Source organism: Vigna angularis, chromosome 1, assembly GCF_016808095.1.
Source record: "Vigna angularis cultivar LongXiaoDou No.4 chromosome 1, ASM1680809v1, whole genome shotgun sequence".
In the NCBI taxonomy this organism is placed as follows: domain Eukaryota; kingdom Viridiplantae; phylum Streptophyta; class Magnoliopsida; order Fabales; family Fabaceae; genus Vigna; species Vigna angularis.
Genome location: NC_068970.1, coordinates 21,500,487 through 21,517,448, shown reverse-complemented (window position 1 = coordinate 21,517,448; position 16,962 = coordinate 21,500,487). Strand labels below are relative to the sequence as shown.

Below are 16,962 nucleotides of genomic sequence, written 5' to 3'. Positions count from 1 at the left end.
TTTTAAGAAAATCGAATAGTAAAAAAAATGAATAGTGAATAGTAAAAAGTGAATAGTAAATAGTAAAAAGTGAATAGTAAATAGTAAAAAATAAATAGTAAAAATAAATTTTCAGCATTAAGATTCCTTAGCATGGAAGAAAGTAGTAGGTAGAAATTAGGATCAGATTTGGTGAGAAAATGATTGAAATATTATTTTTAAATAATATTAAAATAATAAATAATATTAAAATATTAATGAATAGTAAATTTTTTTTACTATAAATAGCCATGGGAGGGAAGGGTATTTTGCACCAAGAAAAGAGGAATCAAGTGAGAGCTTGAGAAATAGAGAAGAAAGAGCTAGGGAGAAATTTTTAGTTGCAAGAAGAGTAGAGGTTCTGAAGGGTTTCGGGGAAATAAATTCAGATCAAGAGGAATCTGGAATAGAGGTAGGGGAGCTAACTTTTCTAAGCTTTTATATTATGATTTAGTACTGTTTTATTACTATTCATGTTTTGAAATTATGTATGAATATTATTAATGCTTACTGTATGTTTATCTATATTGATATTCGGTGTAAATATTATATGTTGTTGTTTTGAATCTGTTAATAAGAAATTTGTTAAAAACTAGTTGAGGAACACTTTGGCTAAGGAAAGACTTGGTACTTAAGTTGTCCATTGTGACGCACCTCTCTTTCCTGGAAGTCTACTCGACAGGTTTTTAACTTAAATCTTGTGTACAGATTATGTACTGTTAAATTATCATGTAATATATCTTGTTGGAATATATTCAGTTTGTATGATTTCTGAAATGATTGAAGTTTATTTGATTTGAATTTATGCATCTGAACATGTATGAGTATTATGGGGAAATGTCGTAAGGGTATAATATGAGTCGAGGAATGTGAGTATGGTATGAGTCTCGCGGAGAGATTCTGTAATGTCATGGTATGTGTATGAGGATTATGGGTAGATTTCGTAATAGTATAATATGAGTTAAGGAATGTGAGCATTGTATGAGTTTCGTGGAGAGATTCTGTAATGACATGGTATGTGCGTATATGTTGATGTTGAGGGTCATGAAGTTGGAGGTTATCCTGATACTCTAATAATCAATCAGTCTCAAGTAGAGAATGATGAATTATGTGGTGAGAGGGGCAGGAGGTCCTGGTCTATGTGCCGGTTTAGGACATAGTGAGGGGACTAACCTTGTGAATGGTATGGAGGGCAGAATGTCCTGGTCTATGTGCCGGTTTAGGACATAGTGAGGGGACTAACATTATGAATGGTATGGAGGGCAGAATGTCCTGGTCTATGTGCCGGTTTTGGACATAGTGAGGGGACTAAGAATAACATCACAAGTGAAAAACCTTCCGTTGTATCGCTCATCAACATATCGTTGGGATAAGTGCCTATGGAATATCGTTGGGATAAGTGCCTATTGAATATCGTTGGGATAAGTGCCTATTGGGTATTGTGGAATGAGTGTCTATTGGGTATAGTGGTGTTTATTGGGTATTTTGGTGTTTATTGGGTATTGTGGGACGAGTGTTCAATGAGTGTTTATTGGGTATTATGGAATGAGTGTCTATTGGGTATTTTGGTGTTTATTGGGTATTTTGGTGTTTATTGGGTATTGTGGGACGAGTGTTCAATGAGTGTTTATTGGGTATTATGGAATGAGTGTCCATTGGGTATTTTGGTGTTTATTGGATATTTTGGTGTTTATTGGGTATTGTGGGACGAGTGTTCAATAGGAATTGTGGTACGATGGTATGAGGGTGTCTGACATAATTATTATATGATGTTTGTATCGAAGTAATTATGCATGTCTTATAAATGATTTGTTGCATGTTAGCTCACCCTACTTGTTTGTGTTTTGTGTTTGGGTATGTGCGATGATCGTATAATTCGTTATACGAGAGCAGATGAAGGAATGTCGCCTCACATAGTGCCAAGGAAAGGGAGGAGTAGAAGAACTATAATTAGAATCTTTTTACATGTATAGACTTATAGTAACTAGGAAATTTTAAAGGGTGAGATTACGGAATGTTACCGTAAATGTAATGTTAATTATCAAGTGTGAAAATTTGGGATGTTACATTAATGTAAAAAGTTGGGTTGTTACATTAATGTGAGAATTTGGGATGTTACATTAATGGTATCAGAGCAGTTCGTCCTTAGGATGACCTTTGTGTCGTGGGTCTGTCGTGTCTTCTCTATGAAGAATTGAGTCTAAATGGTATACTTACCATTTTCTCCAAGTCTAGATAGTAGATTATTGTGTTTAACTACTCATGACTTTTACGAGAGATGATTTTCCTTTCTTAATTCTCAAGGTTTATGAAAGATATTAGAATTAGTTAAAGCCTTCATAGGGAGATATAATACTAGAATTTGAGTTTCAAAGGATAAGTGAAGATGTTGGTGTTTAGAAGTTATGTTTTAAGATGTTTGCAGGACAAAATCAGGAGATTAGATATCTTACGTTTCACAAAAAGGAGTTAAGTTCAAAGGCTAGATTAAGAGAAGCTTTGGATAAGCATGAATGTAACAAGGTTTGAGAAATCAGTTTGGTTTAGTATATCAGTAATGTTAGAAGTCAGAAGAGAGGGAAGTGTTGATGAGAAACGGAGTGGCATTGTGTGAGATTGGTAACATGGATTGATGTATCAGTGATGGTTGGAACCTGAAAAAAAAAATGATGGAAGATTTGAAGATAAAGTTTAAAATAAAAAGGGATAGGAATACTGAAGTAGATTAAGGATAAATCAAATATTAGACGAAGAAGAGTAGAAGAGAAATGGTATAAGGCATAAAGAGGATTGAGAGAAAGTTTAATCGGAGGAGAAATTTGTAAGTTAAGAGAACACGAGGTCTTTAGAGAAGAATGAAGTATTAAATGGATTCTAAGCTAAATGGATGATCAAAAAGAGATGGTTAGATTTTTCCAGTAAATGTATTAGAGATAAAATTTGAGAGTATGTGATTTTGGTATGATGAGTGGTAGAGAAAATCCAGGTACGAAAATTTTGGCTTTCAGCTTATGCAAAGTTTTGGTATTTTTATGAGAGGATTGAAGAGTCATGATTTATGGTTGAAAATCTTATTGATTTTGGAATATTAAAGTTAGTAGAGGCAGTGTAGGTTGAATTAATATTATGAACATGGCAAGACAAGGAAGAAGAAGAGTTTGGAAATAGATAAAAAGGAGAGTTGCAATACTAATGTGATTAGGGAATTTGGAATAATTAAGAAGTTGTAGGTTGTGATTGGAGCAATTTCATCAGGCATAGTTATATGGTAGTATTCAAACCTCAATGGTGATGTAAAGGATGGGTAAAGATTTATATGTCGCACCTTGATCTCTATCGAGTGATGTGTGTGAGTGAACTTGTTGATACTTACTTTTAGTTCGCATAAGATAAAAAATTTTAGATTTAGTTAACACTAGATATCCTGGGGATATGGTTTTGATCTAGGGAAGCACGTTATAATTGAGGTTGGTTGTGGTTGATTGCCTTGATAATCTCTCTAGATCATTTAACTTATGTGCCATAAGTGGTTTATTTAAATGAGTGGGTGCAGTACTGATAAGGAATCTAGTTAGTTTTAAATTCGGCCTTAATGAGATTAAAATAAGTGGTTTCAGAATTTATAACATTGTTGATTGAGTGATCTGTTGAGTCTTATCAGAGATACACAATTGTTAGGTACTGGGTTAGAGACAACGTTAAGTTTGTGGATTCATGTTAGGTTAGGATGTGGGAAGGTATTTTGAGGACAAGGTTTATATTCCTAAGATTTAGAGTTTATAAGTTAATTCTTGGAGAATGTTTTAACTTAGGCTAGTAATGGTTGCTAGGAAAATAATTACATGAAGGTTGAGATAATTTGGAGTATAATCTTGAAAGAAGTTTGATTATTCTAGTTTTGTTAAGTATTTCAGAAATGTTTATCAGGTGAAGAAAATAGTGGTTCAACATTTAGTGTGGGTTAAATAAAGGATGAGGATCAATATTTTACGGATATCTGACCAATGCAAGTGAATGATAGATATTATAGTCTAAGGGTATGATCGAAAGGATGGTTTGGTCATGTTCCAATATGTTTTTAGAAGTTTATGGTCTTCAAGAATTGTGAGTTGATTGTTGAACATTAAGTGTGGTTAAGGGTGAAGGCAATATTACCGAGAGTCAGATAAGTTCATCAAGGACAAGTGAAGGAAATGATGCATGATCTTAAGTATGGAAGGGTTTCTATGGATGTTATAAAGCATACTCAATATAGGTATTATTTTTGGACAAGTTCTTGTTAAATGGGTATAGAAAAGAAAAACATAAAGGATGAATTGTTTAGTAATAGTGTTTTGGACTCCGTGTAATCATCAGAGTAATTATAAATTTTACGGAGAATAGAAGTAGAGGGTAAGGTGGAACAATCTAGTATAATTTTGGTAAACATAAGTGGCTTTTAGAGGTGTACGATTTCTAGGAGTAGAAATTGTGTTGAGAAAATATAATGGAAGGTTGTTACGGAAAAAGAATGATTCTTAGAGTTTTATAGGGTCATGAAAGTCTTAAATAGGGATCTATAAGGAGAATCACTTTCTGGTTATAGTAGGAATGAAAAGTTTTCTGGAATTTTGTGATTAATAGTTTATGAGTAATGAGTTCTTTTAAAACATTAATGGATTATTTTGAGACTAGTGGGGTATGTTTAATGGTGGTTTTGACGAGGCTAGAAGTGACAAGTAAGAGTGTTTTGAAGGTTTATGATTTTAAATTTTTCGTGAGTACATTTCAATTTGAGATGCTAGAAATTTTATGCACAAAATAAGTAGAGTAAATGAGTTTACAAGGAAACTAGAAGATAAGGTGAAATAATCATAACTTTATTTTTATGTCGAATTTTCGAATTTTCGAGGACGAAAATTTTTGTTGTTGGGGAGAATGTAAGACCCATGAATACTAGTAATAGTTACATAATGCATAAACTATATTTATTATGCATCTTACTATTTATTTAATATTTAAAATGTAAAGTAAAAGTAAAATAAAAATCAATTTCAATAAAACCAATTTAAATTATATCTTATTGAAATAACTTTTTTTATTAAACCAATTGAATGAATTATCATTTAAAAGAATCGAAATAATTGGATAAAACGGTTTTCTCTTCCAAATCAATACAATAGTTATGAAGGTTACGCCTTATTTTTCAAAGGCATGTTTTATAATTTACAATGAGAAGATTTATACGTTAAAAGTATCACTTGTTAGATTATGCATAAAATCATATATTAATAATGAATGAGCAATCAAATTCTATCATACCATAAATTACTCTTAATTATAATTATATTGAAAGCGGTACGTGGATTTTTGTAAAAGAATGTGTAATTCAATTTTGACTGTTTTGTCTGAGAATTTAGGTGTATTTTAAAAAATAAGATAAAAAATTAATTAATGTAATTGAAATATTAGTCTTACAAGACTTATTACTAGAGTTGTCTAATAAATACATTAATGACTCGTTTAATATATTGTTAAACTCGTTTAATTATATATTAACAATCTATTATTTATTTTTTTTTGCTTTTAATCAATATATTCCTAGACTTGTCTAATAATTTGTGTCATACTCATCTAATTAGGGTATAAAATGATTTGTCTAATATTTTTTGTTATATTCATCTAATTAATATATAGACAAACTCCTTTATTATATATTGCTAGACTCGTTTATCGATTTTTGTTATACTTGTCTAATTAATATATGTACAAACTCGTCTAATGTGTATATTATTAGACTCATATATAATGTTTTTTTTATATTTTTCTAGTGTGTTGTTATACTCATTTAATCAATATATGTCTAATATATATTCGTAATAACCGTATAAATATGTAAGACCCATGAAAAAAAAAATATTTATAATAGTAAATTTTAGCATTTTATTAGTAATAATAATTTTAATGGATAGAAAAATATATATTTTGAATATAAAATTATAGTAATTTTAGAAGGAGAGGTTAAAATTTTTGATAACTTGTTTAGTATTTTTTTTTTTTAAGAAAATCGAATAGTAAAAAAAATGAATAGTGAATAGTAAAAAGTGAATAGTAAATAGTAAAAAGTGAATAGTAAATAGTAAAAAATAAATAGTAAAAATAAATTTTCAGCATTAAGATTCCTTAGCATGGAAGAAAGTAGTAGGTAGAAATTAGGATCAGATTTGGTGAGAAAATGATTGAAATATTATTTTTAAATAATATTAAAATAATAAATAATATTAAAATATTAATGAATAGTAAATTTTTTTTACTATAAATAGCCATGGGAGGGAAGGGTATTTTGCACCAAGAAAAGAGGAATCAAGTGAGAGCTTGAGAAATAGAGAAGAAAGAGCTAGGGAGAAATTTTTAGTTGCAAGAAGAGTAGAGGTTCTGAAGGGTTTCGGGGAAATAAATTCAGATCAAGAGGAATCTGGAATAGAGGTAGGGGAGCTAACTTTTCTAAGCTTTTATATTATGATTTAGTACTGTTTTATTACTATTCATGTTTTGAAATTATGTATGAATATTATTAATGCTTACTGTATGTTTATCTATATTGATATTCGGTGTAAATATTATATGTTGTTGTTTTGAATCTGTTAATAAGAAATTTGTTAAAAACTAGTTGAGGAACACTTTGGCTAAGGAAAGACTTGGTACTTAAGTTGTCCATTGTGACGCACCTCTCTTTCCTGGAAGTCTACTCGACAGGTTTTTAACTTAAATCTTGTGTATAGATTATGTACTGTTAAATTATCATGTAATATATCTTGTTGGAATATATTCAGTTTGTATAATTTCTGAAATGATTGAAGTTTATTTGATTTGAATTTATGCATCTGAACATGTATGAGTATTATGGGGAAATGTTGTAAGGGTATAATATGAGTCGAGGAATGTGAGTATGGTATGAGTCTCGCGGAGAGATTCTGTAATGTCATGGTATGTGTATGAGGATTATGGGTAGATTTCGTAATAGTATAATATGAGTTAAGGAATGTGAGCATTGTATGAGTTTCGTGGAGAGATTCTGTAATGACATGGTATGTGCGTATATGTTGATGTTGAGGGTCATGAAGTTGGAGGTTATCCTGATACTCTAATAATCAATCAGTCTCAAGTAGAGAATGATGAATTATGTGGTGAGAGGGGCAGGAGGTCCTGGTCTATGTGCCGGTTTAGGACATAGTGAGGGGACTAACCTTGTGAATGGTATGGAGGGCAGAATGTCCTGGTCTATGTGCCGGTTTAGGACATAGTGAGGGGACTAACATTATGAATGGTATGGAGGGCAGAATGTCCTGGTCTATGTGCCGGTTTTGGACATAGTGAGGGGACTAAGAATAACATCACAAGTGAAAAACCTTCCGTTGTATCGCTCATCAACATATCGTTGGGATAAGTGCCTATGGAATATCGTTGGGATAAGTGCCTATTGAATATCGTTGGGATAAGTGCCTATTGGGTATTGTGGAATGAGTGTCTATTGGGTATAGTGGTGTTTATTGGGTATTTTGGTGTTTATTGGGTATTGTGGGACGAGTGTTCAATGAGTGTTTATTGGGTATTATGGAATGAGTGTCTATTGGGTATTTTGGTGTTTATTGGGTATTTTGGTGTTTATTGGGTATTGTGGGACGAGTGTTCAATGAGTGTTTATTGGGTATTATGGAATGAGTGTCCATTGGGTATTTTGGTGTTTATTGGATATTTTGGTGTTTATTGGGTATTGTGGGACGAGTGTTCAATAGGAATTGTGGTACGATGGTATGAGGGTGTCTGACATAATTATTATATGATGTTTGTATCGAAGTAATTATGCATGTCTTATAAATGATTTGTTGCATGTTAGCTCACCCTACTTGTTTGTGTTTTGTGTTTGGGTATGTGCGATGATCGTATAATTCGTTATACGGGAGCAGATGAAGGAATGTCGCCTCACATAGTGCCAAGGAAAGGGAGGAGTAGAAGAACTATAATTAGAATCTTTTTACATGTATAGACTTATAGTAACTAGGAAATTTTAGAGGGTGAGATTACGGAATGTTAACGTAAATGTAATGTTAATTATCAAGTGTGAAAATTTGGGATGTTACATTAATGTAAAAAGTTGGGTTGTTACATTAATGTGAGAATTTGGGATGTTACAAAATACATGATATATTTTAAAATAATTATTTTGTTAATTTTTTTTTGTTTTGATCTTACTAAAGTCTTAAACTCTACGTTTTTAAGTTAAAAATAGTAAAAAATGAATTCAGAAAATATAAAACAAAATTTATAATATTAAAGAGTATAATTTTGCTATTAAAAATATCTAATTTAAACTTTTAAAACGAGCTGTTAAGCGCAATATTTTAATTTATAATGTTACGAATATAATTATTTAAAATTATGTCAATTTTTATGTATATACTAACATTATGAAAAATATTCAATAATAAGCATATTTATATTATAAATTAAAATAAAAAAGATAAATGTAATTTGCTTAAGATAAAATTATTATATTACAGTTTATCTTATATTACAGGTAAACAATTTGTATTATCAAAAAACATGTATTATTCTTTTAAATAATATTATTTTAAAAAATAAAATTAAAATAAAATTTTCTAAATTTTATTATTAAATGACCAAATAATTATAAATTTGATAGAATTAAAAATGAAAAAAATAGTATAGAAAACAATTTAATACTTTAAATATATGTTTTTTTATCTAATGTTTTCTTTATTATACTCTTTTAGACTTAATATAAAAAGTATATATATATATATATATATATATATATATATATATATATATATATATATATTCTTAGAAAGTATAAATACTGGTATATTTAAAGAGAATTAACTTATTAGTTTTTATTTTTTGCTTTGATTTTACTAAAGTGAGGAACTTTAAAGTTGGAGTAAAAAACAAATTTAATGAATATAAAAAAATCATAATATTAAGAAGTATAATTTTTTTATTATTAAACCTTTGGAATCAACTATTAAGTATAATATTTTAATTTATTTTATAACAAATATAATTATTTAAACGGTTAAATATATATTTTGTCCTAAATTTTAATATAAAATTGGAATTTGATATCGTGAAACTTTGATACAATTTGATTTTTAAACTTAAAAAATAAATTAATATAGTTATTTTAATTCAATTGCATTAGTTGATTTTACATGTCAAGTGATGTTTCAGGTTAGTGTTAGAGTTGTCTACACCATTTAACATATTTTAGCTTGAAATGTCACTATAATAAACAATTTAACACATAAAAGAAATTAACACTATTGAATTAAAATGATTATATCCATTCATTTTTAAAGTTGAGAACCAAAATATATAAAAGTTTCGAAAGTAATTTCAATTTTTCATTCAAATTTAAGGACCAGAAACATACTCAAATTTTATTTAAAACATATGAAATTATATACATATGTGATTTATGCTAAACTTTTATTAAATAATATTAGTTTAATTTTTACGTAAAAAATATTAAACAATAAGAATATCTATAAAATAATTTAATATAATAATGATAAATATAATTTTTTATTAATAACTTTTTGTAAAATAAAACTATTACATAACACTTTTTATATGACACGATAAGTACTTAGTATTATTAATAAATCTATATTACTTTTTAAAATAATATTATTTTAAAACATGAAACTAAAATATATTTTTTCTAAATTTAAATTTATGATATATAACAAAATAATAAAATTAGTAAGTAAATAAAATAAATGGATAAAAAGATAAAATAAATATTACGCACATGGTAACAAAATAAATATAAATACAAAAGAAATTAAAATATAAAATAAATAAATAAAAAGGTAAAATACTTCCATATACATATAATAGTAAAATAAATATAAATAAAAAAAATTAAAAATGTCAAATAACTAGAAAAACTAACTTTTAAAATATTTGTTAACAAAACAAAATAATAATAAAATAAATTTGATAGTATTTTTGTTTTCTTATACTATAATTAATAATAGATTTTACCTTTTTTAAAAACAAGAAAATAGAATGATATATGTAAATTAAATACTATAATTTAACAGACAAGCTTGACTATCTTTTTTTGTGTGTTCTTGATTTTTCTTTTACTTTTTTTTTATAATCTTGAATTATTAACTTAAAAAAGCACTATGTATTTATCCGGGATGATTTCTTAAAAGGTGCGATTCGCCACGTCACCCCACACGCCTAGCTCTAAAATGCAAACATATTAAAGCCTTTTTCGCTTCGCCTTCCGTTGAAGCGCGTTCCCAATTTTCACTTTCAAAGGACGTCGATTCCTCTCCTCTCTCTGAGATTAGCCTTCGTAAGAAGGAAACGACACTTCGTCTTCGCAATCATCGCATCGCACATGGCGGCACCCTCGACGACGGCGCCGTCGCTTTTGTCGCCGACGCAGAGGTATGCTGCCGGCGCATTGTTCGGCCTAGCACTGCACGAGGCTCAACTCAACCAAACCAATCCGTTGCCGTTACCCGTTTCTGAGAACTCTATCTCCGAGGAGCGAACCAGTACTAGCTCCAGCAGCGATTCGGTTTCCGAGGACCCGGATCTTTGGGTCCACAACAATTCGGGTTTGCTCCGCCCCGTTTTTAAGTACGTGATAGTTATAATTCAGGGCAAATCCTGATAGTTATTTTGGATCTCTGAATTTTGAATCCGAATTTGAACAGGTTTCTTGAAATTGATTCCGGTGCGTGGCTTGGACTAGAGGAAACCGCTGGTTCTTCTTCAGCTACGCATCACGTGGGACCGGTACGTTTCACTACTTGTTCGTTCTCATTCGTTAGGATATTACGCATTAGTGATTTTGATATTCAAATGGAAGAGTGTTAGCAATATATTCTTTTAACACACAAACACTTTCTTTTATTGTATTGAAAACTGTACATTCACTAGTGGGGTTTCGTTATTTAAATAAGGAGTGACACCTGCGCAGTTTTTGTGATTTCTAACGAGTTTCAATTAACAGTAGAAGTTGCGGTGGAAATAGTTTGTTAGAGAGTGTGTTACTGGCAATTTATATTTCTTGATTTTGATATATTGCTAATAGAGAATAATAATGCTTGTGATTGTTACAGTTCTTGAGGTTACTTTCACAAGAATCTGACGATGGTTCTTCTCCAACTTTAGATCAAGAACTTGCTTTGTCAGGTGCAGTTAATGGTATCACACGCCAAATGGAGCAAAAGCTGGAGTCTTCTGAGTCTAAAAGGGAGAAACTTCGCGAATATGAGCATCAATGTCGTGAGAAGTTCTCAATTGATGAGGTTCAGCCTCATGGTGAAAAGGTAGATGATCATTTGGAAGTTCAGAAGGTAATGGATATTGCTCCTTTAGTTGACTCTAAAGAGCTAGAACATGGGTCTGTTAGTCGGGAGATTGATGAGAGACCAATTGAAGAAGTAATGATGCTGAGTGATCAGAGGAAAGTGACAGTTCTATATGAACTTCTGTCTGGTTGTTTGTCAAATTTAGGTGATGAAATACGCCAGAGAAGGAAGGGCTATGATGCTCGACATCGTGTGGCTCTGCGGCTGCTTGCAACATGGCTTGATGTCAAGTGGACAAAAATGGTTTGTTTGATGAAATTATAGAATGGAACTTTATATGATTGCCTGATTTCTAAATAACTTTATATGATTGCCTTGTCTTGTGACTTACTATTATGGATTGTGGTGAACATTGCCTATATGTTTGTCTTGATTTCTAATCTACTGGAATTCAAGTTGAATGTGATTGCAAATGTCTGCATGTTATAAACTTGCTTTGTATTGTCAGTTATTAGAATCTCATATTTACTCGTCCTGTATGTTTAATGATTAAGATGGGTATTGGTTTTTGTAGGAAGCCATTGAGACCATGGTTGCTTGTTCTGCGATGGCTTTTATTAAGGCACAAGAGTCAAAGCAAGAAGAAACTCAATCAAAAGAAAGTAAGTGGGCTAAATTAAAGCGGGGTGGTATAATTGGTGCTGCTGCAATAACTGGTGGAGCTTTGTTGGCTATTACTGGTGGTATGGAGATCATGTTATCTTTTGTAACTCTATTATGAAATTTAGAATTTCCACAAGAACCAGCTCTTTATGAGTGTTTTTATTTTGACCATTCAACAGGGTTAGCTGCACCTGCCATAGCTGCAGGTCTAGGTGCTTTGGCTCCAACGTTGGGTACTCTGATCCCTGTAATTGGAGCAAGTGGATTTGCTGCAGCTGCTACCGCTGCAGGAAGTGTTGCTGGTTCTGTTGCTGTTGCTGCATCATTTGGAGGTTTATATTTGCCTATAATGTTATTAGATTTGCTAGAATTCAATCATGTCCCGTTTCTATGGCTTCCTTTCTTTCATTTTATTTTTAAGCTTAGTTTGTAGTTTGAGACTTTTGTTGTTGTAATTATCCACTTACATGCTTACACTAACTGCTTAAAAAGGATATGCCATAAATACAAATGTTACATGAGAGTTTGTGTTTACTTAGATTGTAACTAACTGGAGGAGTCATGAGGGCTATAGAATATCTGATATATCCTGTTTTGCAATGACAGTACATTTGATTCCTTCAAAGTACACACTTGTTCATATCTGTTAACAAATAATATTATTATTCTGATAAAAGTAGCAATCTGTAGTACGGTTGATTCCTTGATCTTGCATTTCTTTATACTTTATTATGCCAGTCAAATTCTTTTTTAAACAATGGAAATTTTTATGTATCTCTTTGTTCTACTTCTTCCAGCTGCAGGAGCAGGACTTACTGGAAGCAAAATGGCTAGGAGAGTTGGGGGAGTTGATGAGTTTGAATTCAAGGCTATTGGAGAAAACCATAACCAAGGCGTAGGTTTTTATATCTTTCATCTTCCTGTTTTCTTGTGACTTTGTTTGCTTAAATTGAGTTATGGACTTTGCTTCTGTGTGCATGTGCATTTGTGTGAACTCTGCCCCACCTTTCTTATAATATCAAAAAATACATCTGTACCTGGTTATTTTTTGAAATTAGTTTCTTGTTGAACTTCTGCTTGCAGAGGCTAGGGGTTGAGATCTTAGTCTCTGGATTTGTCTTTGAGAAAGAAGATTTTATACGGCCCTGGGAAGGTCATAATGACAACTTGGAGAGGTACATAGTGAATATTATTACCCTTCAATGGTCAAGGATACCTTGGAAAACTTGATGTTGATAAAAAGTTACACTCTTTATTGAAATCAGCTTGTATTTGTAGTTCAGTTTATCTTGGAACTGTAGTGTTAATATTCTTATGATTGATGGTGACCAGCCTTGCCTACAGAAATGACCTTTCTTGCTATCTTGCTGAAAGTTAGGTATGCGCTGCAGTGGGAGTCCAAGAATCTGATTTCTGTGAGCACTGCAATTCAAGATTGGCTTACTTCAAGTGGGTTTGAGATTTGGGATTCTAATAAAACTAAGTTATTAGTACATAAGTATCTCTTTCAAAGACGTTTATATTACTGTGACTTGCATCAGAACTTGCAATGGAGCTGATGAAACGAGGGGCTATGATGACTGTATTGAGTTCACTCTTAACCGCTTTGGCTTGGCCAGCTGCATTACTTTCAGCGACCGATTTTATAGACAGTAAATGGACAATTGCTATCGACAGGTGTGGTTTGTCTCCTGATTCTGTCTACAATAGAATGTTGCTTGGTAGTGTGGGGAAGAAGCTTCTTCCTGTTTCTTTTGTTACTGAATATCATGTATGCAATTCAAAGTGCTAAATGGTTAGAATATCAGGAATTATGATTCTTATTGTTTGGGCTATGCTTGTACTATTTGGACTATTAAAGTTACTGATCCTAGAGTGTTATTGTAAATAGGTGGATAAGGTGAATTTTTAAAACAACATATCACATTTGATATCAGTGTTTAGATTTTCAGTTCAAGGTTTCAACTGTTTTTGTTGGACTATAGAATTAGTGAATCAATCTAACTTGACCGAGTCTTGGTATCTGATGGCTGCGAGGGACTAACTTAAATTTCTGAGGGATTTGAAGTTGCCCCTAACCTTTTCACCATTAAAGATATTAGAAAATTATATTTGGGGATTGCATTGTTGTTTGATCATCATGTTCAAGTTTAGTTTGATTTTCTTTTAGCTTGGTAATTTTACAAGTTATTTTTAAAGTGTCAATTTAATTGATCATTGATATTCAAGTGTATTCATATGCAAATCTGAAAGCTGATGTCAAGGTGGTCTGGATTTGGCATGTCAAGGAGCACCTAGTGCTTTTTTTTTCTTGATAAAAGGTGTTGTTAACGTGATGGCTTCACCAACTCAGTGAAAAATTTGTTATGATCAGTTTTGTTTCTTTGATTATTCTTAGATCTACATGCTGAGTTAGTCTTGATTTTCAGATCAAACAAAGCTGGTAAGTTGCTTGCTGAAGTGTTGTTAAGAGGATTGCAGGGAAATAGGTATTTGACGAATTCCAGAGTTACTTTTAGTCCCGCTCCAAGAAAATTGTAGATGGATGTATTCTTATTGATGTTTGAATTTCAGACCCGTGACACTTATAGGTTACTCACTAGGGGCGAGAGTTATTTTCAAGTGCTTACAGTGTTTGGCTAAAACTGAAAACAGTGGTAGGTATTTCAAGTTTCGCCCCTTTCATTTGTTCATCCTTAATGTGTTTAGATTATTTGACTACACATCAGATCAGCAGATCAGTTCGTGTACTTTTTATTCATTTATTAATTCCAGTGATGGTTGCATATAATTATGTCCTTGGTACTCTAGCCATCTTTATTCATTGAATGATGTTACCTTATCACTATTATTGTTTGCCCTGCTTATTGGCAGCTGAACTAGTAGAAAGAGTTGTACTTCTAGGAGCACCCATCCCAATCATGGACGAGAACTGGGAAGCAGCTCGAAAGGTTTGTGGGGCATTTAATTTTCTTAGTGCAACTTTCTCATCCGTATAATGAGAATCAATATTTTCTAACATCACGGTATTGCGTAGATGGTAGCAGGAAGATTTGTAAATGCTTATTCGAGGAATGACTGGATGCTTGGAGTTGCCTTCCGTGCCAGGTATCTTGAAATATAATTGTAAAATATTTGTAAAGTTATGTATATCGAGTTGACTCGCATTACCATAACCTCAGGACCTATAAACTTGATAAAAGAAATTCATGGCATGAAATTATATAATTTCTTTTACGTGAGAAGTTTCACACTACATGGCCATCGATCAATTTTTTGGTTTGTATTTTTATACGTGAAGTGGGAGTTGGTAAGTATGAGCAGAGAACTGCGTTTCTTGCGTTGATTGACGCCTCTTCAGGTATTGATCTGGGCCCATGTTTTTTTCGTGATTTGTCGTCAATCTTCACATTAAACCTTTTCGTGTGTGGTAGTAGGCATTTGTATCACCTAAGATTACTATATGATTATGTGGGGTGTGTCATTGCCTATGATGTAGTGATATGTTTATTTTGAAAATGTATACAAATTCTTAAAACATGATAAGACATTGTCTAAATCAAAAAAATATAAGTTATTTTTATTATAACAGTATGTGTTTTGTGGATTAGATGATTCATTGATACAAATAGGTGCATAAGGGACCAATGCTTTTGGAGATGAGGTGTTAGAGCTGTGTATCAATAGAATTTTTCTACTTATTAGCTAACCTGTGCAGTTCGTAGTGTTGTGATTATTTGGCTAACCATTCTTTTAGGAACATGTAAAAGTATTGATCTTAATAGACAAAAATAAAAAATAATTATTTATCATTATATATATATATATATTTTTAAATTTGCGCAGTCTACTTACGAAAGGATTAGCTGGAATCCAACCTGTCGACATTTCTGGGATCCAAAATGTAAGATGTTTCGTCATCCTCTTTGCTGACTTAGAAAACTAGTTTTCTAAGTTGCATTCATAAGTTATGAATATTTATGTTTTAGTGATGGGCGTCTGTTATTGGTTTGCAGGTCGATGTGACAGATGAGATTGAAGGTCATTCGTCTTATCTGTGGGCTACCCCAAGGATCTTAGACCAACTTCAATTGGATACATACTATCCTGTATATAACAGCATTTCTTTCATAGGGTGAAGCTTTCATAAGGGTGCTTTTCTTGCATACCCTTAAATTGAAGTTTGACATTATTCAGAAGTTATGCATGAAATTTATTAGCGTTACTATGAGGATGTATTACTTTTTTAGTTTCAAATGTAAAAATTTGTATTTATGTTGCTTTTTCTTATAAATAAATTGGGTATATTTATTAACTTGGATGTGGGTTTCTTTACCTTTTAATGTTATTCTTCATCGCATTGGATCCTAATAGCATTAAGGGAATTGCTCTTTGTTACTATAGAAAACAGCACAAAATCCATGGGGTCCAACACATTTTAATTAAATATTAAAAGGTAAAAAATAGGATGTAACAATGGATAACAAAAGAAACCCATTATGATTGGCTTAACGGAGTTTAATAAGTATACATAATTGTAAACTCAATTTTTCTTGTCATTATTATATATACAACAAAATAATGAAAATCAAAAGTTGTGTTTTTGAAAGGTGTTTCTGATAGCAGTTTCGTTACATAAACAATCTAAGATCATATTTAATCTTATTTTTTATATATGATCTAAAGCTATATTCACAAATGATAAAGTTCTAAGGTTGTCCTCATATAAAAATTAAGATATAAAACTAAGTTATATTATTGCATGCGTAATTAACTAAAGTATAGAAGATTAAGATAACTATGCTACAATTTAATAAATTATTTGAGAAACTGATAAATCAAAATGCACATTAGAAAATACAAAGTGAAATTATAATACTCATAACTCAAACCGTTTTTGCACTTGAAGAAAAAGATGGTGTTGTAAATCCAAGACATTGAC

The 16,962-nt window shown here is 31.3% G+C and overlaps 1 protein-coding gene across 3 annotated transcripts; it reads left to right on the top strand.

Annotated features, from left to right (window-relative positions):
• Positions 1-10,304: 10,304 nt before the first annotated feature.
• Positions 10,305-16,338, top strand: LOC108323916 (uncharacterized). 3 transcript variants are annotated; one of them, XM_017556743.2, is made up of 15 exons: positions 10,305-10,680; positions 10,758-10,839; positions 11,166-11,660; positions 11,932-12,100; positions 12,200-12,352; positions 12,818-12,915; positions 13,104-13,195; positions 13,399-13,469; positions 13,562-13,697; positions 14,450-14,509; positions 14,595-14,677; positions 14,895-14,971; positions 15,058-15,128; positions 15,867-15,924; positions 16,037-16,338. In XM_017556743.2, exons 1-15 carry the CDS (start codon positions 10,436-10,438, stop codon positions 16,157-16,159), a joined length of 2,013 nt encoding a protein of 670 aa, XP_017412232.1. In that variant the 5' UTR covers positions 10,305-10,435; the 3' UTR covers positions 16,160-16,338. The 3 variants fall into 3 exon arrangements, with proteins under 3 accessions (XP_017412232.1, XP_017412233.1, XP_052727039.1); XM_052871079.1 differs by having other exon boundaries at positions 10,523-10,658; XM_017556744.2 differs by lacking the exons at positions 15,867-15,924; positions 16,037-16,338 and adding an exon at positions 15,203-15,860.
• The last annotated feature ends 624 nt before the right edge of the window (positions 16,339-16,962 follow it).

Coding starts and splice junctions, on each gene's coding strand:
- LOC108323916 (XM_017556743.2), top strand. CDS start 10,436: ATGGCGGCACCCTCGACGACGGCGCCGTCGCTTTTGTCGCCGACGCAG. Junction 11,661..11,931: donor ATGTCAAGTGGACAAAAATG/GTTTGTTTGATG, acceptor TGGTTTTTGTAG/GAAGCCATTGAGACCATGGT. Junction 13,196..13,398: donor CATAATGACAACTTGGAGAG/GTACATAGTGAA, acceptor GCTGAAAGTTAG/GTATGCGCTGCAGTGGGAGT.